Source organism: Hyperolius riggenbachi, chromosome 6, assembly GCF_040937935.1.
Source record: "Hyperolius riggenbachi isolate aHypRig1 chromosome 6, aHypRig1.pri, whole genome shotgun sequence".
Lineage (NCBI taxonomy): Eukaryota > Metazoa > Chordata > Amphibia > Anura > Hyperoliidae > Hyperolius > Hyperolius riggenbachi.
Window position 1 is genome coordinate 26,903,474 of NC_090651.1, and position 22,369 is coordinate 26,925,842.

Here is a 22,369-nt window from a genome sequence, read left to right on the forward strand (position 1 = left end):
CTGAGGGGTTTTACCCCCTGAGCACCAGAGCAATTTTCACCTTTCAGCGCTCCTTCCATTCATTCGTCTATAACTTTATCATTACTTATCGCAATGAAATGAACTATATCTTGTTTTTTCCGCCACCAATTAGGCTTTCTTTAGGTGGGACATTATGCCAAGAATTATTTTATTCTAAATGTGTTTTAATGGGAAAATAGGAAAAATGTGGGAAATTTTTTTTTCAGTTTTCGGCCATTATAGTTTTTAAATAATGCATGCTACTGTAATTAAAACCCATGAAATGTATTTGCCCTTTTGTCCCGGTTATAAAACCGTTTAAATTATGTCCCTATCGCAATGTTTGGCGCCAATATTTTATTTGGAAATAAAGGTGCATTTTTTTCAGTTTTGCGTCCATCCCTAATTACAAGCCCATAGTTTATAAAGTAACAGTGTTATACCCTCTTGACATAAATATTTAAAAAGTTCAGTCACTAAGGTAACTATTTATGTATTTTTTTTAATTCTAAATTTTTGAATTTTTTTTAATTACAAAAAAAAAAGGGGAGTGTGGGAGGTAATGAGTTAATTTTTTGTGTAACACTAATTTACTTCTATGTAAAAAATGCTTAGGGTGTAGTTTTACTATTTGGCCACAAGATGGCAACAGTAACTTTTTGTGTATTGCGACGCTCACAGGAGGCTGTGAGTGTTTTTTTTTTTTTTCACAATGATCGCGCTGCCCATCGGAGAGCAGCGGATCATTGTGGGGCTTAGATCAACGAACGGGAATGGATTTTCCCGTTCATTGATCTCCGGGCGAGCGGGCGGCGGCGTGTTTACTAGCAGCGGGCGGCGTGTTTACGAGCGGGAGCACGGGCAGCGGCGGGAGCGCGGAAAGTACAAATTTCTCCGTCCCTGGGGGTTAAAGGATGGAAAAAGGGACGGAGAAATTCGTACGGGCGGGGGTAAAGTGGTTAATATTGATGATTTTGGCATACAGCTAATGAAAACCCAAATTTCCTATCTCAAAAAATTAGCATATTTCATCCGACCAATAAAAGAAAAGTGTTTTTAAAACCAAAAAAGTCAACCTTCAAATAATTATGTTCAGTTATGCACTCAATTCTTGGTCAGGAATGCTTTTGCAGAAATGACTGCTTTAATGCGGCATGGCATGGAGGCAATCAGCCTGTGGCACTGATCAGGTGTTATGGAGGCCCAGGATGCTTCGATAGCGGCCTCCAGAGTGTTGGGTCTTGCGTCTCTCAAATTTCTCTTCACAATATCCCACAGATTCTCTATGGGGTTCAGGTCAGGAGAGTTGGCAGGCCAATTGAGCACAGTAATACCATGGTCAGTAAACCATTTACCAGTGGTTTTGGCCAGGGACGGATCTAGGGGGGGGGGGGGGGGGGCAGGCGGGTATCTTGCCCCAGGCGCAGTTTGTTGAATTCTTAAAAAGGCAGCAAAATGAATGGCAGTTTAGGCGCCAAAACCTAACCTTGCCCCAGGCGCAACTTGGTCTTGATCCGTCCCTGGTTTTGGCACTGTGAGCAGGTGCCAGGTTGTGCTGAAAAATGAAATCTTCATCTTCATCTTTCTTTCACTGCGCAGGTACAGTTCTAAACGCGCCTGCGCACTACACAATAGCTCTGTGCCTCTCAAAGGAACTCAGGAAACAGGGGGACTCCGATGACAACATGCAATGCCAGCACACTCCAAAAAACAAAAAGTCATCAAGCCTAGCAATGAGCATAAATTTCCCATAACCGTAATTTTTCCCGAAATTGCACTTTACGATTTTGCATTATGATTGCGAATCATAAAGTGCAATTTTGGGAAAAAATCGTGAATCATTTTGTTTGTAAATGCAATCAAAATCTGTAATTTTGCATAACTTTTGTGTAATTTTGTGCCGACTTTAGCGGTTAATGGCAAAGCTTCCATACATGATATCACCAAAATAACAACGTACTTAAAGCCTCAGGGTCCCAATGAGGCTTCCCCGCCCTCTCTAGCTCGAGGGAATCCAATGCTGGCTCCCCTGAAAAGTCCCTCAACAAGCCTGAGAAGGGTGCGCAGACGCAGGCAATATTTACTTCTCCGGGATCATGCACAGGTGCACTAGCGGCTCTTTGTTCGGGTAAGGCGGAAATAGCCGAAACTGATAATATCCCCTCTACGGCGCAGGCGCAAAGGACTCGTGCCTGCGCAGTAGAGTGGATCCAATTAGGTTTAACTATTTCTGCCTTAACCCAAATGGAGAGCTGTAAGTGTGCCTGCGCAGGATCATGGTAAGTAAATATTTACCTTGCCGCTGTTCAGGGGGCTGCAGCGCTGGATTGCCAGGACCCCGGAGGACGGGAGAAGCCTCGTTAGGATCCAGAGGCTTCCCCTTCCCGATGTAAGTATCCTCCAGAGGGTCTTCTTTTTAACTAGTCTAGAATATTGGAAACAAGGCAACACAAGAATTTTTTCAAAAATACCTTTTTTTCCCCCCGAGAACTGCAAAGGAAAAATGGTTTTTAAACTTTAAATAAATTTTTTTTTCCTTTGCAGTTTTAAAATAGTTTTTTTTTTTTAATCTTTTTTTTTTTTTTTTTTTTTTGGGGCTTGTTGCTGGGTATGTATTTTATCCCACTAGTGGGGCTTGCACTCTCAAGCAGGTAGTCATAAGGATGCAATCTGTTTTTAAGTAGCGCTGTTCCTTTCCTCGCCATGTACAAATGTAAGTAACTTTGGTCAGCTGCTCCCATGTAATAGCATTGCTTATTGATGTTTATGCAGAGCTTTTGTTTGCTTTCAAGGTGCGTTTGTAATTTCTGGGGGGCTCAGCGCACCTCTGATTAGAGGCCATTCGGAGGCGGCCTGGTGATGCGCTGACCCACCTTTGCGCAAGCCTGTTACATTGTTCTAAGTCCAGCCTTGGTGGAGAGGTGTCATCTCCTTTTTTCCTAATCTACAGAGAGCGCCTTCTTCATCCTGAGTGGGGTCAGGTCTAATCTCCCCACCAGCTGTTACAGTGGTTACCTTTGAGATAACCCTGCTTTGTGAGTATATTTGTATTTGCTCTACCAACTTCATCCCATATTACCAGTACATACTACACGATATTTGGCTCTTGGTGTCCCTATCTTTATGCTTAGGCTAGGTTCACTATGCAGAGGTCACAATATGGACGGTCAAGGCGCACAACCTGTGCTTCACTTGTTACTATGCCACTGAGTCATATGGGGGGGGGGGGGGGGGTATGGTGTACTCCCATCCTTTCCGACAGTCACATGGGGGCCCAGAACTGAAAGGGGGTCCCAACTGCTACTTGACTCCCTCTGATAAAGGGGTCCATCGTTCAGATCAGGTGTTTTGTGGCTGCACTTGTTATGGGTGTGAAGATTCTGATGTCAACTCTCGGGTCCCCAGGTGTAAGGGTCACCACGGGTTGGCAAGGGAAGGGGTGTGAACATTGGGGGGAAGGGGGGCATCAGTTTTGCTGGGGGCCCAGGATATGTGGTTACGCCACTGTGATAGGATATTAACAAGTTTAATTCTTCTGTAATGCCCTTTCCTTTCCTGCAGATCGGAGCATCGCTGATGTCCAGCAACGTGGGGAGCAGTCTCTTTGTTGCGATGGCCGGGTCGGGGGCTGCTGGAGGAGTAGCAGTCGGTAGCTTTGAATGGAATGTAAGTCACATGACCCGCGAGTGTATTCAAGACATTCATGCAAAGTAAGGGGGGAGGGGGGGGTTGATTCAAATACTTCTCATGAATTATCTTAACCTACAAGGCCCACATACAGGCTAGATGGATGTCACCGGGTGGGGTTCCGGGAACTGATCCCTCTGGTGAAATTGCAGGGCAGACACTGTACAGACCCATCGCTTGCCTGCGGGCTAGCGATGTGTTCTGTTGCTATGCAGGTGGAGCGGAGGGATGACAGAGAGGCATGGGTGTGATGTCACGAGGGAGTCGGGTAAGTGAAGTGAACAGTGCCCTCAACCACCACTCGTCTGAACCAATCAGCTAGGCGGATCAGTGGCCGAGCGGGCGCGGGTGTCTGGGGTTGCTGTACACACACTGGATTATCGTTAAAGCTGGTAATTACAGATGGGCCGAACCTCCGATTTTCGGTTCGCGAACTTCCGGCAAAGGTTCGGTTCGCGCGAACTTTCGCGAACCGCAATAGACTTCAATGGGGAGGCGAACTTGAAAAACTAGAAACATTTATGCTGGCGACAAAAGTGATGGAAAACATGTTTAAAGGGGTCTAACACCTGGAGGGGGGCATAGCGGAGTGGGATAGACGCCAAAAGTCCCGGGGAAAAATGAATTGGACGGAAAGCAGCGTTTTAAAGCCAGAAATCACATTGAATGCTAAATTGCAGGACTAAAGTGCTTTAAAACATCTTGCATGTCTGTACATCAATCAGGGAGTGTAATTAGAGTTCTGCTTCACACTGACACACCAAACTCACTAGGTAACGTACCGCAAACAGCTGTTTGCGTAGTGACGGCCGTGCTGGACTGGTGCGCAACATGGCCAGAGTGTAGGCTGTGGCGGTTTTTAAGCCCATATGGTCGCCGGGCTGTGGTAGCTCAATGACAGAACAACAGTGACTGTCCAGCTGATCAAATTTGGTCTGTCCATAATTAAGCAATAAGCAACAACCTTATTATCTTCTTGTATGTAGGTAGGCATAGGTACGTGCCCCAGTATAGGTAGGTAGGCATAGGTAGGTGTCCCAGTATAGGTAGATAGGCATAGGTAGGTGTCCCAGTAGTTAGCTAGGCATAGGTAGGAGTCCCAGTATAGGTAGGTAGGTGTCCCAGTATAGGTAGTTAGGCATAGGTAGGTGCCCCAGTAGTTAGCTAGGCATAGGTAGGAGTCCCAGTATAGGTAGGTAAGCATAGGTAGGTGTCCCAGTATAGGTAGGTAGGTAGACAAAGGTAGGTGTTCCCGTATAGGTAGGTAGGTGCCCCAGTAGTTAGGTAGGCATAGGTAGGTGTCCCAGTATAGGTAGGTAAAATTCTCCATACGATCCGCACCATCAAAAATGGTATCTCTATTTATAGCTCATAAAAACAATTAAAATCCATGAGTGGGTTTGTGCCAAAATGATGATGATGATATCATTTTGGCACAAACCCACTCATGGATTTTAATTGTTTTTATGAGCTATAAATAAAGATACAATTTTTGATGGTGCGGATCGTATGGAGTATTTTGCATGATACTTGTGACTCCAGAGGTGATTTCAGCACATCTGTTCCCCATCAATGGTGCAGTGGCTTTCACTATTCCAGTATAGGTAGGTAGGCATAGGTAGGTGTCCCAGTATAGGTAGATAGGCATAGGTAGGTGCCCCAGTAGTTAGCTAGGCATAGGTAGGAGTCCCAGTATAGGTAGGTAGGCATAAGTAGGTGCCCTAGTATAGGTAGGTAGGTAGACATAGGTAGGTGTCCCAGTATAGGTAAGTAGGTGCCCCAGTAGTTAGGTAGGCATAGGTAGGTGTCCCAGTATAGGTAGGTAGGCATAAGTAGGTGTCCCAGTATAGGTAGATAGGCATAGTTAGGTGTCCCAGTATAGGCAGATAGGCATAGTTAGGTGCCCCAGTAGTTAGCTAGGCATAGGTAGGAGTCCCAGTATAGGTAGGTAGGCATAGGTAGGTGTCCCAGTATAGGTAGATAGGCATAGGTAGGTGTCCCAGTAGTTATCTAGGCATAGGTAGGAGTCCCAGTATAGAAAGGTAGGCATAGGTAGGTGTCCCAGTATAGGTAGATAGGCATAGGTAGGTGCCCCAGTATAGGTAGGCAGGGCCTGGCTGGCACATTAATAGCTATTACCAAGGTCCAGCTGCAACAGATAGGGCTGTATAATGCAGTGTCAGTGGGCAACACAAAAAAAAAACACATCAGGAGAACATTAGCTCTCAAAAGAGCTGTTGTGGGGTGCTATTATAGCAATAAGAATCAGCCAGGAGCAAGCTAACAAGCCAAAAGCCTAACTAATCTTTCCCTAGGAGAAACATTCTGCAGCAGCTCGCCCTACTCTCACTATTGCAGGCACACGAGTGAGTGTAATGGCCAGCGACCCTGCCTTATATAAGGGGGGGGGGCTCCAGGACTGAGTGTAGCCTGATTGGCTACAATGTGCCTGCTGACTGTGATGTAGAGGGTCAAAGTTGACCATAATGGAGCATTATGGGGGTGGAAGGAACTTCCGGAAAAGTTCGCCTTCGCTTGCGAAGGCGAACCACCCAAAATTCGCCTGGAACCGTTCGCGTGCGAACTGTTCAGCCCATCTCTACTGGTAATTGGGCCTGGTATTATCTAACGTGTGTACGGGGCTTTATATTTCCTGCTGACTATAAGGAGAGAGAATTTATGATAAGGGAGAGATAAATCATGAGTTATGACAGATAAGGGGAGATGGGGATGGTTTTAATATTGCACACGTGCCATTGTCATGTGGCTCTCAGTGACTAATAGAGATGATTAGTGAGATGCAAATCCTTTCGAGTTCATACAGGATTATGCTAATTTGTATGCAAATGTAGCAAAATGCAGCAAGAAAACCAATCAAATCACAGCAAGTTGGCATTTGATTTTTTAATCTGTATAAATTTGCATAATATAGTATGAATTCGGAATGATTTGAATCCCGTTGTCTGTCCATAGTGATCAAATGCCACATAACCACAAGGGCCAACATCCAAATGTTAGATGCAGTTCCTATGTAATAGGTTTAGAAATTTAAAATGCCTTCCTGGATGGGTCTTGTAGCTCCCATTTTTGCTGAGCAATGCTTCCAGACTGAAAGCTGTTAAGGCTCCTCCCATCATCATACATATAGCAGTTTTTCCTTGTCTGCACAGATCACCTGTCCTAGGCCACCTCCTGCCTGTGTTGGTTCAGCATATTCTCATAATAAGAAGTTGCTGTAGCTGCAATGCTGGCTACAAAGAGGAGTGAGGGCTGCCCTCTATCTGGGGAACACCCACTCCCCTTGCAGCTGCAAGCTTTTGTGAATGGATCTGTGGTCCCATGACTAACTTTGCCAAAAGGAGTGATTCTGAAATGGCTGCATGTATGAGCATTGTGAGAGCAAATCGTGGGCACGTATTCAACTTTGCTAATAAAGATGGTGGTTAGGTGGGGTTAATGGGGTTACAAACCTATGTTTGTGTCAATGATTTCCTGGTTCTTGAACTCCCCAATTGCCGAGCACAGAAAGCTGGATGGGTAGGCTGGATGAGGCTGCTTTTTCAGTCTGCCCATCCAGCTCACTGTGCTCTGGGGGGCAGTGACATAGATGCGGCTTCGGACATGGAAGAGAGGGGAGGGACGGGTTGGCCTGGGTTGATGATGTCACCAACTCCAGGATGGTAAGCCAGGGAGAGGTGATGGCCAGCCCAGCAACTAGAACAGTTTTGGTGCAGTTTGGCAGGCAAACCCACATTCGCGTCAAGCGTTGCGGGTTGCGCACCTTTCAAATGCTAGCTTAGCTGGGAAACTGCAACGCAAGCACTTTGCCCATCTGGGTTGCTTAGTGAACTACAGCAAATTCACCAAACAGCTAAAAAAGAAGAATCTTGAGGGACAAGGTATCCATGCTATAAGATACTGTTGTCCATATTTAGGTGTGTAGACAAAACCTTCTGCAGAAGATGTAGTATTGTGAAGATAAACGTCACTGTTCCGATTCTCTTCTCTATTTCAGGCCTCCTGGGTGCTGGTCGCTCTTGGGTGGATCTTCGTTCCAGTGTACATCGCTTCTGGAGTGGTCACCATGCCTGAATACTTGAAGAAACGTTTTGGCGGAGATCGGATTCGAATTTATATGTCTGTGCTGTCCCTCATTCTCTACATCTTCACCAAAATATCGGTGGGTTCCCTCTAAGTGCAGGAAAACAGCTTAAACTTTATTTTAAAGTGGGATTATATTCCCAAAACTAAGATTTCAGTAACTACTCTTAGTAACATAAAATAAGACTTGAAGGCATTCTCAAGTATTTCCTGTGTGTAAAATTTGTTTATTTTCACTGCAGACAGCAGTAGAAGCTTGTTTATCTCTGGTCATTGGCAAAGGCAAGAATCTCCTTGTGCTTATGTCTTCACTCTGCCCCTCCCCCTTGGCTAAAAAGACACATCGCCCTGGCAACAGCTGAGTCATGACCAGAGATAAGCAAGCTTCTACCGCTGTCTGCAAAGAAAATAAACCATTTTGCACACAGGGGACATTTCAGAATGCTTTTAAAATGTTTCATGTAACTAAGAGAATTTTTTTGCAGAACCATAAATACAATTTGTAATGCTGTATAATTGTGATACCGGTTAAGGATAATTAATTTGAGGCATATTTAGAATACTTCTATTGAATGTACGGTATTAAAAAGGAATTAGAATATTTTTAGGATCATTATTGCTCTCTGTCTCCCAATATGGGAGTTTTTTTTCCTCGCTTCCTATGCCGACAGGAAGTGGGTAAATCTCCTCAACAGGAACTAAAGAGTGAATTTTTTCTTTGGAGAAGTTAGAAACTCAACCCATTTTTAGCCATATTTCCTGTAATATGGACTTCCAGGGCTCATACTCAAGCAATAGAATTCTACAGAGTTTCTGAGGACAGGAAGTGAAGAATGGGGACGCAATAAAAATGCAAAAAAGTATATGAACTATAACACTGTTTTACATAAATATACCAAATGTTGGATTTTAAAGAAAATCATATAATTTAGACTTATAGGACATGTACCGAGAAAAATTGTAAAATACATACATGTAAATGTACATTTCTCCTAGAGTAAAATGCACTATAAATTACTTGCTGTCCCTTACAGTAGGCATGGGTGTTCGCATGTTGGGCAAAATAGGGCGGACCCCCCCAGCCGCCAGCTGTCTCCCCAGCCGACCCCCACTTACTAGTGACAGAAGGCAGCCCAGCGTCAGACCTCCGATCAGCCATTGACCAGTGAGTGCAGGTGCTAGGACCTCCCCCGGACACCACACTGATATGGGGAAGTGACACAGTGTGGTGTTCACGGAGTACCGTGCGTCCACTCTCTATGGTCGCTGGCTGATTTTGAGGTCTGAGTCTGGGTGCTGCTGTCACTAAGGTGAGGGGGGGCACCTGTCACTACCTAAACTTGGGGGAACCTGTCACTACCTAAACTGGGGGGAACCTGTCACTACCTAAACTGGGCGCACCTGTGTCGGAGGCACTCTCAATCTAATTTCTACTATAGTCCTAGTCTAATATCCCACCATTGCTAAGTTCATGTAAATTTGGCTCCACCTGTGACCACACCCACCTCCTGGGCTATAAACACGTCCATTTTCTACCCCAATTTTCGGTCACAGCGCGCGCAAGTTTCTCACCATCTTTCTGCCATGGTCCCTCCCCCCCTTTTTTGCCCCCACGGAAAATTTTCAGTAGGTAGTAATAATCTGACAGATCTGAAAGGTTTTGGACTAGTCCATTCTCCTCATGGGTATTCTGAGTTATTTCTTTATTTACAAAAGCACTTACTGAACTGCAGCTGCTAAGTTTAACTGCAAAAATAGTGTGCAAACGAGCAGGGAAGCTGACCGGCATCTTTGTATAGATACTTACCAGGGAATGCTTTTGTAAAGAATTCATTTGATACTAAGAATCCCCCATGAAAAGGTGGATTAGTCCAAAATATGTCTGTCAGCTTTTTACTACTTTAAGTGACAGCAACATAGAAAAAAAAGGTCTGGAAGAAATGTACATTTTACATATATGCATTTTCAATCTTACAATTTTTTGCAATAGTGGGCCTTCAAAGCGCAACTGAAAGGTTAAAAAAACAAAGTGTAATTGTTTAAATTAACTGGGGCTTCTGCCAGCCCTTTGCAGCCTTCCTGTCCCGCGCTGGTCCTCCACGATCCTCCGTTCTCCCGCCGCCAGCTACTTTCGGTTCGGTCATACCGTCCACTTACAAGAGCCACGCGTATCTTTCTTCTCGTTCCAGCCCGCAATAGCGTCCTGCTCTAATAGCACAGGATGCTATTGTGGGCGGCAACGCATAGAAATATACGCGTGGCTCGGGGCGCACAGACGCAGTTGCCGCTTCAACGGAACCGAAAGTAGCAGTAGCTGAGAACCGAGGAGGACTGGCATGGGACAGGAAGGGTGCAAGGGGCTGGCAGAGGCCCCAGGTAAGTGAAACACTTTTTTTTTTTTTGTAACCTTTCAGTTCTGCTTTAAAAAAATAAATTATCTTTTTCAGTGTACAGTATAAAGTTGTTTAGTGGCATAATAAATGATATAAGGGTTTTTTTGCAATTAATTTGCGCCTGGCTTTGCTGTGTTGGGAAACTGTCCTCTTTAGGTTGTATTTATGTGACATTCTCTTCTATTTCAGACAGACATTTATTCGGGAGCCCTCTTTATCAAGGTGTCTCTGGGGTGGAACATTTACCTGTCTACCGTCATACTGCTGATTGTGACAGCGATCTACACTGTTGCTGGTAACTAACTATCGAATCACCAGATCATCCAATCTGCTCTCGATTTCACGGGGGAGGGGTTGTTAGAACAAACTAGTAACTAGTTACTGCGTACATGCAAGAAGGGCGCTGGGTAGATGTGGGTGTGGGAAATAGCCGGTAGTAAAATATCGGTAAAATTACCAATATTATGCTATTGTTCAGTGCTAATGCCGAAAATAAAATTTTAAATTTTACTACAGCTAACCTTATTGTCACACAAAGCCCTCTCCCTCTACTGATGTCTAACCCAAACGAACCCCCCCTTTCCCAGCGCCTATCCCTAATCAGGCCCCTACTAATGCCTAATCCTAATGACCCCGGCCAATGCCTAACCCAAACTGCCCACAGCTCATGCCAATGTCTAACCCTAACCAGACCCCCTGCTGATCCATAATCTCCACGTCTGCAACTGCCTAATCGTAACCACCCCCTTTACTGATACCTCACCAAAACCCTACTGGTGCTTAACTCTAACCAACCACCCCATCCCACCAATGCCTAATCTTAACTGTAACCCCCCCCCCCCCCCCCCCCCCCATCACAAATTCGACAATATATGCACAGCATTTGCCACAAAAATTAAATATCAGTATTTTATCGGCTCAAAAGTAGGACAAATCATTTTTGACTTCCAGCCCAGTTAAGAGTGCAGCTAGTGGATTTTTTCAGGGGTCAGAGGGCACCCAATTTCCCCATTAAATCTGCATACACACATCAGATATGAATCAATCTGCTGCATGGGTTTGGCAGGAAGGTTTGAACGATGACCATTCTGATGATGGTGTACGCATGCAACTGATCAGTTCATGGAAAAACCCTAGAAATGTTTTTGTAGTCCATTTACTTCCTTCTTCGCAATTGCACTGTGCTCACAAATTTATTTATTTATTGCATTTATAAAGCGCCAACATATTACGCAGCGCCGGACAATAAATAGGGAAATGTTAAGAAATACTGAACGATCTCGTACACACCTTTAGGAAAGGATGAAAGTCATCAGAAAAACATCTGCTGGGTAGAGATGGCTGAAACCTCAGATTTTGGGTTCACGGATCGCGTACGCGAACTTCCGCAAAAGTCTGCGAACCGGCGAACCACAATAGACTTCAATGGCCAGGCAAACTTTAAAAACCAAAAACACTGTGTCTGGCCCAAAAAGTGATGGAAAAGATGTTTCAAGGGGTCTAACACCTGGAGGGGGGGGGGGCATGGCGGAGTGGGATACATGCATAAAGTGCTTGAAAACATCTTGCGTGTGTAGACAAGGATCAGCGGGTAGTGTAAGTAGTGTACTGCTCCACACTGACAGACCAAACTCACAGTTTAACGCACCGCCACACAAAGGGTTGTCATTAGTTGACACTCCCAGGACATAAAATGTTAGTCCTCTGGGTGGCAATGTTTGTGTAGTGATGGCCGTGCTCGTGCGCACATTGGCAAGAGTGCAGCTGTGTGCGTGTGTGTGTGTATATATCACTGGGCTGTGTACTTTAACAAACACACAGATATATCCTATATAGTACTTTCAATCACAAATACAGTTGCAAGCTATGCACTGTTTATGATAGACAGTGTGCTGGCTTGCTTGCAATAGTTAGAAGAGTATAGTAGAACTACAAGGGCCAGCAACTGACTGTGGCCTGTATGCAGTGTGTAACCCACACAGATATCAATAACAGATACAGTTGGAAGCTTAGCACAACTTATGATGATAGACAGTGTGCTGGCTTGTAATAGATAGAAGACGATGGTAGATGGCAAAGCCCAGCAAACACACACACACACACACACACACTCACACACTCACACACTCACACACTTTTGTATTGGGTTGTTTTCAGCAATAAAGAACAGCCTAGCTAACTGTCCCTGTATCTCTGTGGGCTGTATGCAGTGTCACCCACAAAGACAGTTATGCTTTAGTAAGTTAAATCACAAATACAGTGAAAAGATATGCAATGGTATGGCAATACAGTGTGCTGCCAGTGTGGGACTACAAATCCCATCTGGCCTGGCTGGCAACGGTCTGTGGGCTCTATCTATGCAGTGTCAACCACAACGACAGCTATGCTTTAGTCATTTAAATCACAAATACAGTGAAAATATATGCAATGGTAATACAGTGTGGGCCTGGCACAGTACAGTAACTAGGCCCAGAATATTAGCTCACAAAAGAGCTTTTTGTGGGGTGCTTTCAGCAACCACATTGAGCGAGGAGCAAGCTAACAGCCTAACGCTTTCCCTATCTCTCCAGCAATCTCTTCCTTCCTCTCACTATAGCAAGATCAGCAGACTGAGAACATGGCCGACGCTGCATCGTTTTTATAGGGGGGGCAGGGGTCCCTGGGTAAGTGCAGCCTGATTGGCTGCCATGTGTCCGCTGACTGTGTTGTAGAGGGTCAAAGTTTAGCCCAATGACGAGGTATAGAAGGCGGGTCGAACGCGCTATGTATTCACTACCCGCCACGGGCGCGGGTAGCTGATATCCGTGCGGACTACCTGCCAGGCGAACTGTTCAGGCCATCTCTACTGCTGGGATGAATTTGACTGGGCTGTTATTACTTTAGGTCATTAAGTACATTTTTTACAAAGCTTATCTACCGATCAGTTGTTGAACGGCCCTTTCAATAGACTTTCATTTCACGTGGGCATGCAGCTTTAGTTTCACAATTGCCAACGTAAGCGAAGCAGGAAAAAACGATGCAGGAGCTGTTTTGGAAAAAAAAATGGTGTCCCCTATAATAAAAGCCACATTTTGGGCCTAGAAAGGGAAATTAGGGCACATGCGGCAGCTGCTATCTGGCACCTCCGTACACTGAAATGTACCTTCTTTGCTGGGGTTTTTATAATGGCCGCGACATGCTGTCCGAAAATGTACCTGCTTTGCCGCATATTGTGGCTCTGCAGCGGGGGGGGGGGGGAGGGGAGTTATAGTTTAGGTGGGGATTTAGGGTTAGGTGCTGCCTGTCTTGGGGTTAGGCACCGCTGGGAGGAGGTCTTAGCATAAGGCACCACTGAGGGGGGGGGGGAGGCACCACCAGGGGGTCTTAGGGTTAGGCACCAGTGGAGGGGGGTGGTTAGGGTTAGGCACCACCAGGGGATGTCTTAGGGTTAGGCACCACCAGGGGAGGGTTCTGTGTGAGAGTAGGGTTAGGTTTACTTATTGGTAATCAGTATTACCAATATTTTGCTACCAAAATGCAGCAATAGAATATTGCTAATTTTAGGGGTATTCTACTAGCAGCAATCCCCCTATGCCCTTTTTCCAGGCACCTTTTTTCATGTATGCCAAAGTAATTGCTTTGCTGAAGGTCATGTCTACTTAGCAGCTGTGCCATTAATAGCAATCAGTTCAGAGGTACAGAACACATCAGCTGTATAACACCGTGCTGGCAGCCATCCCGAATTCAGATACGCAATTACCAGGTGTTTAATGTTCCCCCTTCAATTCACCTTTATTCACTGCGGGGTTTCCTGCTACAGAATCCCTCCGGTCAGATCCTGACCTGGTATAAAGCTATAAAAGATAACTGTGCACTTTGCTCGCTCTGATAGCCAAGCTAACAAGGACACAACGGTGACTTAATTAGTGTGTTGACAAACATTGTGAGCATTTGTCATTTTACCGATAAAGTCCATCATGCAATTAACTTTTGCTCCTAAGTTTTCTCCTAGGAGATTATTTTTCATTTTCTCTTAAAGAGAATCTGTAACGTCAAAACGTCCCCTTGGGGGCTACTCACCTCGGGTTGGGGAAGCCTCAGGATCCTAATGAGGCTTCCCACGCCGTCCTCCGTCCCTTGGGGGTCTTGCTGCAGCCCTCCGTGCAGCGGTGACGTCAATATTTACCTTCCCGACTCCTGCGCAGGCGCTCTGAAGACTGTCGGCTCCGAAGTAGGCGGAAATACCCGATCGCCGTCGGGTCTGCTCTACTGTGCAGGCGCAAGTCTCCAGCGCCTGCGCAGTAGAGCGGACCCGACTGAGATCGGGTATTTCCGTCTACTTACGAGACCGAAAGCAGCCACAGCGCCCCCGCTGGAGCCAGCAAAGGTAAATATTGAATTGACAGTCGGGCCTGTCGCCGGCTGTTTGGAGGGCTGCAGCGAGACCCCCGTGGGACAGAGGACGGCGTGGGAAGCCTCATTAGGATCCCGAGGCTAGAATGGGCAAAAACTGAGAAATAATGGGAATTTTTTTCATTTTTTTTTTTCGTATTATTCCCTTTTTAAAATGCATTTTGAATAAAATAATTCTTAGCAAAATGTGCCACCCAAAGAAAGCCTAATTGGTGGTGGAAAAACAAGATATCGCAACAAAATCATCTATAAGTAGTGATAAAGATATTGGCAAATAAAAGGGAGGAGTGCTGAAAGGTGAAAATTGCTCAGGACCATAAGGGAAAAAGAACCCTCAGTGGTGAACTGGTTAACAGGCATTTTATTAACAAGGTGGGAAAATCTCACCTAGGAGAAAACTCAGGAGAAAAAGTTAATTGCATATGGACCAAATTGTTAAAGCATACTGCAAGTTTGCCCACCCAGATTTTTCATTGCTTGTAAAGGTGTGTAGGAGGACAGTCCTATTACTTGCACAATTCACATTTTTGATGCAGCTGTTCCAGAAAACTTCCCTTTGGAAAAGTCAGTCACATGACACAGAGATCTTTGCACGAAGTATAGAGCTGCCACTGAGTGGGAGTTTCTACCTCTGCAGAGTGATCACCTGATCCCACCCTCCTTCTCCCTCTACTTCCTCCTGTGAGTCACTGGGAAGAGGTGGGCTGAGTTCCCTCCATGTTAAGAGGAAAAGATTGGCTGGTTCCCTCTCACAACTTCTCCCTGACTACTTTATGGGTGATAATTGGGTAGGGAGAGTAATTCAGATGTCTCAGAGACTTGCTGTTCTCTCATTCAAACAGCACCTGGCATTTACACAGGAAAAGAGTTTTGAAAACACAGCAGGTAATACAAAAAAAAAAAAAAAACAATGTAAAAATGGTTTATGTGCAATCAGAGCCGGGACAAGGTCCTCCAGCACCCAAGGCTGAGACACCAAAGTGTGCCCCTCCATCCCTCCCACCCCAGCCGTCACACACTGATTGCTATTGGAGTAAGAGGCGCCTCAGGGCCAACAACCTCCCCAACACCTTAATCTCTAGCTATCTGGCTTGCAGTCACTGCCATGTACCCTCTTTTCTTATTTCTCTCTGCTTCAAGCACAATAGGGGAATGACAGCTGAGTGAGTTGGGCGCCCCCTCCTACACTGCGCCCTGAGGCTGAAGCCTCTCTCGCCTCTGCCTCGGCCCGGCCCTGTGTGCAATGCACTAAACCTGATACATTGCAAATCATGATGCGTTCTGCACAATTTACATTACACACAGATCTGAAGATTTGGTTCACAGCCTAATCCAGACTATGGTTAACCGGCTAATCTCAACCTATCTTTCTTGTAACAGGTGGCCTAACTGCGGTGATATACACAGACACTGTGCAAACAGTCATTATGGTGGTGGGAGCTTTCATTCTCATGTTCCTTTGTAAGTATGCTGTAGTTTAACAGTGATCCTGCAAGCTGCCCTGATCCATTAAAAATAATTTGCTGATGGGTGTCAGTAGAGAAGGCAAATGGGATACTAATAATTCTGGCTCAAATTCTTTTATCTTTGTCTATAGGAGATAAGGCATGATTTATAGCAGGGAGTTTGTGTGCGCTGACTTAAAGGTCCTGACTCAGACAGGAAGTGACTACAGTGTGACCCTCACTGATAAGAAATTCCAACTATAAAACACTTTCCTAGCAGAAAATGGCTTCTCTTCACAATAATTTTTATTGAAACATTTTTCAGCATACAAGTTATGTAAGTATCCAATGGCATAGTATATAATATATATATAACAAATAACAAATAAACAATATATAAGAAGTTCTCCACATAAGCATATACATTTCACTAGAAAAATATAGCTCAGTTGTACAACCAGCTTGTTATAAGTTAAATATAACTGTGAAATAAATTTGCATCTTATAATCATGTTATAGAGTAAAGAAGAAATTAAAAAAAAATAAAAAAAATTCAATAATACTGCAAGATTATAAATCCGCATAAATCCGCATAAATTCGCATAAAATCCGCATAAAGATGCAAAATCCGCATCAAGATGCGTAAATATAATGCTACCATGCGAAATTTTGCGTTAGGATTCAGAAAACCTCAAAGTTGCGCGAAAATGCGCAAAAACGAGTGAAAAAGCGCAAGCGTGCAGAAAACGCGCGAAAAATGCCAATAGGTGCGAAAAACGCGCTATAAACGCGTTCAACACACCCAGGCATGTAACCTATCTATAAATGTGGAAAAGAACCCGTATTTACATAAAAATAGTAAAAATGATGACAAATCACTGAAGTATAAAAAACTACGAAAATTATAAAATTATAAAAATGTTGTGTATGGGATATTTAAACCATCTTCAACTTGATAAAAATTATACTTACTAAAAATAAATCTGTGTCAAATAATATTGACACAATTGCGACTTCTGGAGTAATTTCTTGGAAATGAATATTTGAAGTTTAAAGTGTACCTTTCTATGATATTATTGAGAGATTATGGGAATGGATTAACCACCCTGGCGTTCTATTAAGATCGCCAGGGCGGCTGCGGGAGGGTTTTTTTTAAATTTAAAAAAAACTATTTCATGCAGCCAACTGAAAGTTGGCTGCATGAAAGCCCACTAGAGGGCGCTCCGGAGGCGTTCTTCCGATCGCCTCCGGCGCCCAGAATAAACAAGGAAGGCCGCAATGAGCGGCCTTCCTTGTTTTGTTTAGATCGTAGCCATAGCGACGAGCGGAGTGACGTCATGGACGTCAGCCGACGTCCTGACGTCAGCCGCCTCCGATCCAGCCCTTAGCGCTGGCCGGAACTTTTTGTTCCGGCTACGCTGGGCTCAGGCGGCTGGGGGGACCCTCTTTCGCCGCTGCTCGCGGCGAATCGCCGCAGAGCGGCGGCGATCGGGCAGCACACGCGGCTGGCAAAGTGCCGGCTGCGTGTGCTGCTCTTTATTTGACTAAAATCGGCCCAGCAGGGCCTGAGCGGCAGCCATCGGCGGTGATGGACGAGCTGAGCTCGTCCATACCGCTAAGATGGTTAATAAGAAATAAGGATCCTCTCAACCTGGAAAATGGGGGAGTTAACCCCCTACTGAGATTCCAGGGAGTGGAGCCTGCAGATTTTAGCCCACAGTCTCTAGATTGAACGCTTAACTGAGAATAACTGAAATAGGATGCAGTAATTAGCTCCAGGTAGGGAGTAAGCACAATTTTAAGAAAATAGCTTCTGAGAGCAAGAAAAAGATAAAAAGGGCTAATAGTTCATAGATTTTAGCTCTGACATACTTCAATTAATGTGTCATTGAGCAAAAACAATGAAACTGTGGAATATCTTAAAAAGTCATTTTTAGGAGAAGGAAGATAGATACAATTGTTTATTTCATGTGTTTATTTTTGCTTCGGGTGTCCTTTAACTAATTGTGAGCAGCAACACTATTTCCCTGACTGCAGAGCTTTCTGAACTATTTCAATATTACATTATTATGCAAATAGGTTACTTTGAAGGGTGGGAGGGAGATTGTGATTTTTACACAGATGACATTACTTTGGGCCAAATGCTGGTTCACCCATACCTTCTTTTTAAACAGTTTTTAGTGCATTTTATTCTTGTCAGAGCCTCTGTTTTACCAATCATTTTATTGATCATTTTATATAAGGAATCCAGGCCATGTTTTCAGAAATTCTTACATTCTCCATTATCTCCAGTTCACGGAAATCTTAAAGGACACCTGCAGTGAGAGGGATACGGAGGCTGCCATATATGTATTTCCTTTTTAACACCAGTTGCCTGGCATCCTACTGATCTTTCATGTATCAGTAGAGTTTGAATCACACACATGAAACAAGCATGCAGCAAATACAGTCAAACTTCAGTCAAATATCTGATCTGCATGCTTATTCTGGGTCTATGGCTAAAAGTATAATAAATTTATTATTATTTAGTATGTATTAGGTGCCGACATCTTCTGCAGCACTGTACAGAGTATATTGTCAGAGGGGCTCACAAGCTAATCCCTACAATAGTCCTATGTCTATATCGTGTAGTGTATTTATCATAGTCTAGGGACAATTTAGGGGAAGCCAATTAACTTATCTGTATGTTTTTGGGATGTGGGAGGAAACCAGAGTGCCCAGAGGAAACCCACACAGACACGGGGAGAACATGCAAACTCCCTGCAGATAGTGCCCTGGCTGGGACTCGAACCAGGGATGGCGAGAGTGTTAACCACTACGCCACCGTGCTGCCCATAGGATCAGGAGGACAGCCAGCCATACAATTTGAATTGCTTAAAGTAAACCTGAAAGTAAAAGTAAAAATGTATTCAAACCTGGAGCTTCCTCCAGCCCCATTCGGCCTAATCGCTCTCTTGCCACCGTCCTCCATTTTCTGGATCCAGGAGGTGAAGGGCGGTGAGGCAGCGTTAAGGCCAAAGGGGGCTGGAGGATGCCCCAGGTATGCATGATTTTTTACTTTTAATTGATCTCACATACACTTTAAAAGGAAATAAGTATGGTAGCCTCCATATCTCTCTCACTTCAGGTGTTATTTAAAGAGACTCTGTAGCCTCCGAAAATTATCCTTTTTTTTAGCCAGCCTTGTTAAGCATTAATGTATTAGCTTAACCGCTGCTACCCCGCAGCAAAACGAGGCTTTAATCACCCCCAAAAGCCCGGGGCAAATTGCGGGGCTCGTTCCTGTTGGAGGCAGAGCTTTCAGCTGCAGCTCTGCCTCCATTCGCGTCCATCTTCCGCGGATCTCCGCCTCCTCCTGCCCCTCTCAGTCTTCCATCAATTAGAGAGGGGCGGGGAGGAGGCTGAGAGCCGCGGGAGATTGACGCGAATGGAGGCAGAGCTACAGCTGAAAGCTCTGCCTCCCCGGGCAGCAAAATCCACGGCCAAGAAAGTCGTGGATTTTTGCCCCGGTGTTTGGGGGTGATTAGGGCTCGTTTTGCCGTGGGATAGCGGCAGTTCACCTAGTGCAATTAGTGCTTAACAATACTGGCTAATAAAAAGGGTCATTTTTAGAGGCTTCAGAGACTCTTTAAGAGGCAAGGTCCATTGGTTTGGATATGTGTGACTTTTGCGTAAATCTCTGTTTCTTTCTGCAGCTTTTATTGAGATTGGCTGGTTCACTGGACTGGAGGAAAAATATATGAAAGCCATCCCGAGCGTCATTGTCAATGGCACAGACTGCCATCTACCCCGCAAGGATGCCTTCCACATGTTTCGGGACCCAATCACCGGTGACCTGCCGTGGCCTGGCCTTATATTTGGGCTCACCATATTGGCCACGTGGGTGTGGTGTACTGATCAGGTGAGTGGGACTAATCCCATAAAATAATTCTGTAGAGTCAGCTTGTGATATGACCTGTGGTCACTGCTAGTGTTGGGCGAACACCTGGATGTTCGGGTTCGCGAACGTTCGCCGAACATGGCCGCGATGTTCGGGTGTTCGCGCCGAACTCCGAACATAATGGAAGTCAATGGGGACCCGAACTTTCGTGCTTTGTAAAGCTTCCTTACATGCTACATACCCCAAATTTGCAGGGTATGTGCACCTTGGGAGTGGGTACAAGAGGAAAAAAAAATTTGAAAAAGAGCTTATAGTTTTTGAGAAAATTGATTGTACAGTGGTGGGTGAGCGATGTACTACTATTCCCAGCAGCGACACAGAGCACAATGCTATACAGTGGTGGGTGAGCGGTGTACTACTATTCCCAGCAGCGACACAGAGCACAATGCTATACAGTGGTGGGTGAGCGGTGTACTACTGTTTCCAGCAGCGACACAGAGCACAATGCCATACAGTGGTGGGTGAGCGGTGTAATACTGTTCCCAGCAGCGACACAGAGCACAATGCTATACAGTGGTGGGTGAGCGGTGTACTACTGTTCCCAGCAGCGACACAGAGCACAATGCTATACAGTGGTGGGTGAGCGGTGTGCTACTGTTCCCAGCAGCGACACAGAGCACAATGCTATACAGTGGTGGGTGAGCGGTGTACTACTGTTCCCAGCAGCGACACAAAGCACAATGCTATACAGTGGTGGGTGAGCGGTGTACTACTATTCCCAGCAGCGACACAGAGCACAATGCTATACAGTGGCGGGTGAACGGTGTACTACTGTTCCCAGCAGAGACACAGATTGGCAGTAAACACAATGCTATACAGTGGTGGGTGAGCGGTGTACACAGAGTGGCAGTAAACACAATGCTATATAGTGTGGGTGAGCGGTGTACTACTGTTCGCAGCAGCGACACAATGACTGGGGGGACCCTGGCTAGCCTGGCTGGAGAGAGAACTACCCTGCCTGCCTACCCAAAGCTAAACCCACAGACAAATGGTGGAGAAATGACGTGGATCAGGTATTTATTTACCTGAACCACGTGACCCGTTCGGCCAATCAGAACGCGTTCGGGTCCGAACCACGTGACCCGTTCGGCCAATCACAGCGCTAGCCGACCGTTCGGCCATGCGCTCTTAGTTCGGCCATGTTTGGCCGAACACCATCAGGTGTTCGGTCCAACTCGAACATCACCCGAACAGGGTGATGTTCTGCAGAACCCGAACAGTGGCGAACACTGTTCGCCCAACACTAGTCACTGCTAGCAGCCTAATTTATTGCAAATGGTGTATCAAAACTGCAGGTTGTCATCTAACAAACATGCAAAAAATAAAATCTGTTCTGAGAAATTCAGATGCTAGCCATACTATTTTTAGGATAGTGTTAATTAGCTATTATATACACCTCTACACCTTTCCTTCTGTGTTTTCTTTTCTACTTACCGTGTTTCCCGACGGGTGGGACGACTGGTTCTGGGTGTGAACGGGTGCTGGAGGTGTGTGTGTGTTGTGCTTTCTGTTGAAAGTTGTCTTGATCACGAGGATGGACGTGGTCTCATTTTTGATAGTGGTTGTGCAGGATGAGGCGATTGGTAAGCATGTGCTGTTGCTTGGATGTGTCGTGAGGCTCTGCCTGCGGCCACTTTGGGGACGGGTGCTCCTTGCGGTCATGCATAATGAGACACTTGATTTTGGGCATTATGGTGTCTGGTGCAAAGGTCCCTGCAGACGCTGTCACTTTGGTTGTATCGGGGGGGGGGGGGGGGGGCTTTGCCTGCGGTCACTTCAGGGATAGGTGCCTTTTGCCAGGGTGTGCTTGGTGGTCATGTATGCTAGGACGCTTGGTTTTGGGCCTAGCAGTGTCTGATGGTGCTGGTGCACCTGCACGTGCTATTGCTTTGAAATGTATCAGGCGGCTCTGCTTATAGCCACTTCAGAGACGGGTGCCTTTTGCCAGGGCGCACTTAGTGGTCATGCTTGCTGAGATACTTGATTTTGGGCCATGCGGTAATTTGATAGTGCAAAGGTCCCTGCAAATGCTGTCGCTTTGGATGCATCTGGAGGCTCTGCCTGCGGCCACTTCCTAGGCAAGTGCTTTTTGCCAGGGCGCACTTAGTGGTCATGCATGTTGAGAAGCTTGATTTCAGCATGTTATGTACGGGCATCGTGTGTTGGCGTTGCATGTCACCCGGCATCAATGACACCAAGCGTGTGGTATGGCCCCCCGACTCTTTAGAGGATTCTGAGGGTAGGGAGGAATCTTGTACCCCGGAGGATACGGTATTATATCCTTCTCTGAAGGTAGCTCTTCTTTCTCCTTTTGGTCTGTTTCTCTTTTCTCCTGTTTATTTTTTGCTATGTAATAATTACATTTGGCAAATTCTGATTGACAAACATGATGAGACCTTATGCCCAACACC

The 22,369-nt window shown here is 45.5% G+C and overlaps 1 protein-coding gene across 1 annotated transcript in view; it reads left to right on the forward strand.

Annotated features, from left to right (window-relative positions):
• LOC137522034 (sodium/glucose cotransporter 4-like) overlaps window positions 1–22,369 on the forward strand; it is a 50,409-nt gene that overhangs the window by 2,381 nt on the left and 25,659 nt on the right. Inside the window, exons 2-6 of the mRNA XM_068242054.1 lie at window positions 3,562–3,666; window positions 7,703–7,867; window positions 10,371–10,476; window positions 15,954–16,034; window positions 19,714–19,919. Coding sequence (XP_068098155.1) covers window positions 3,562–3,666; window positions 7,703–7,867; window positions 10,371–10,476; window positions 15,954–16,034; window positions 19,714–19,919 — 663 coding nt within the window. The remainder of the gene's footprint in view (window positions 1–3,561; window positions 3,667–7,702; window positions 7,868–10,370; window positions 10,477–15,953; window positions 16,035–19,713; window positions 19,920–22,369) is intronic.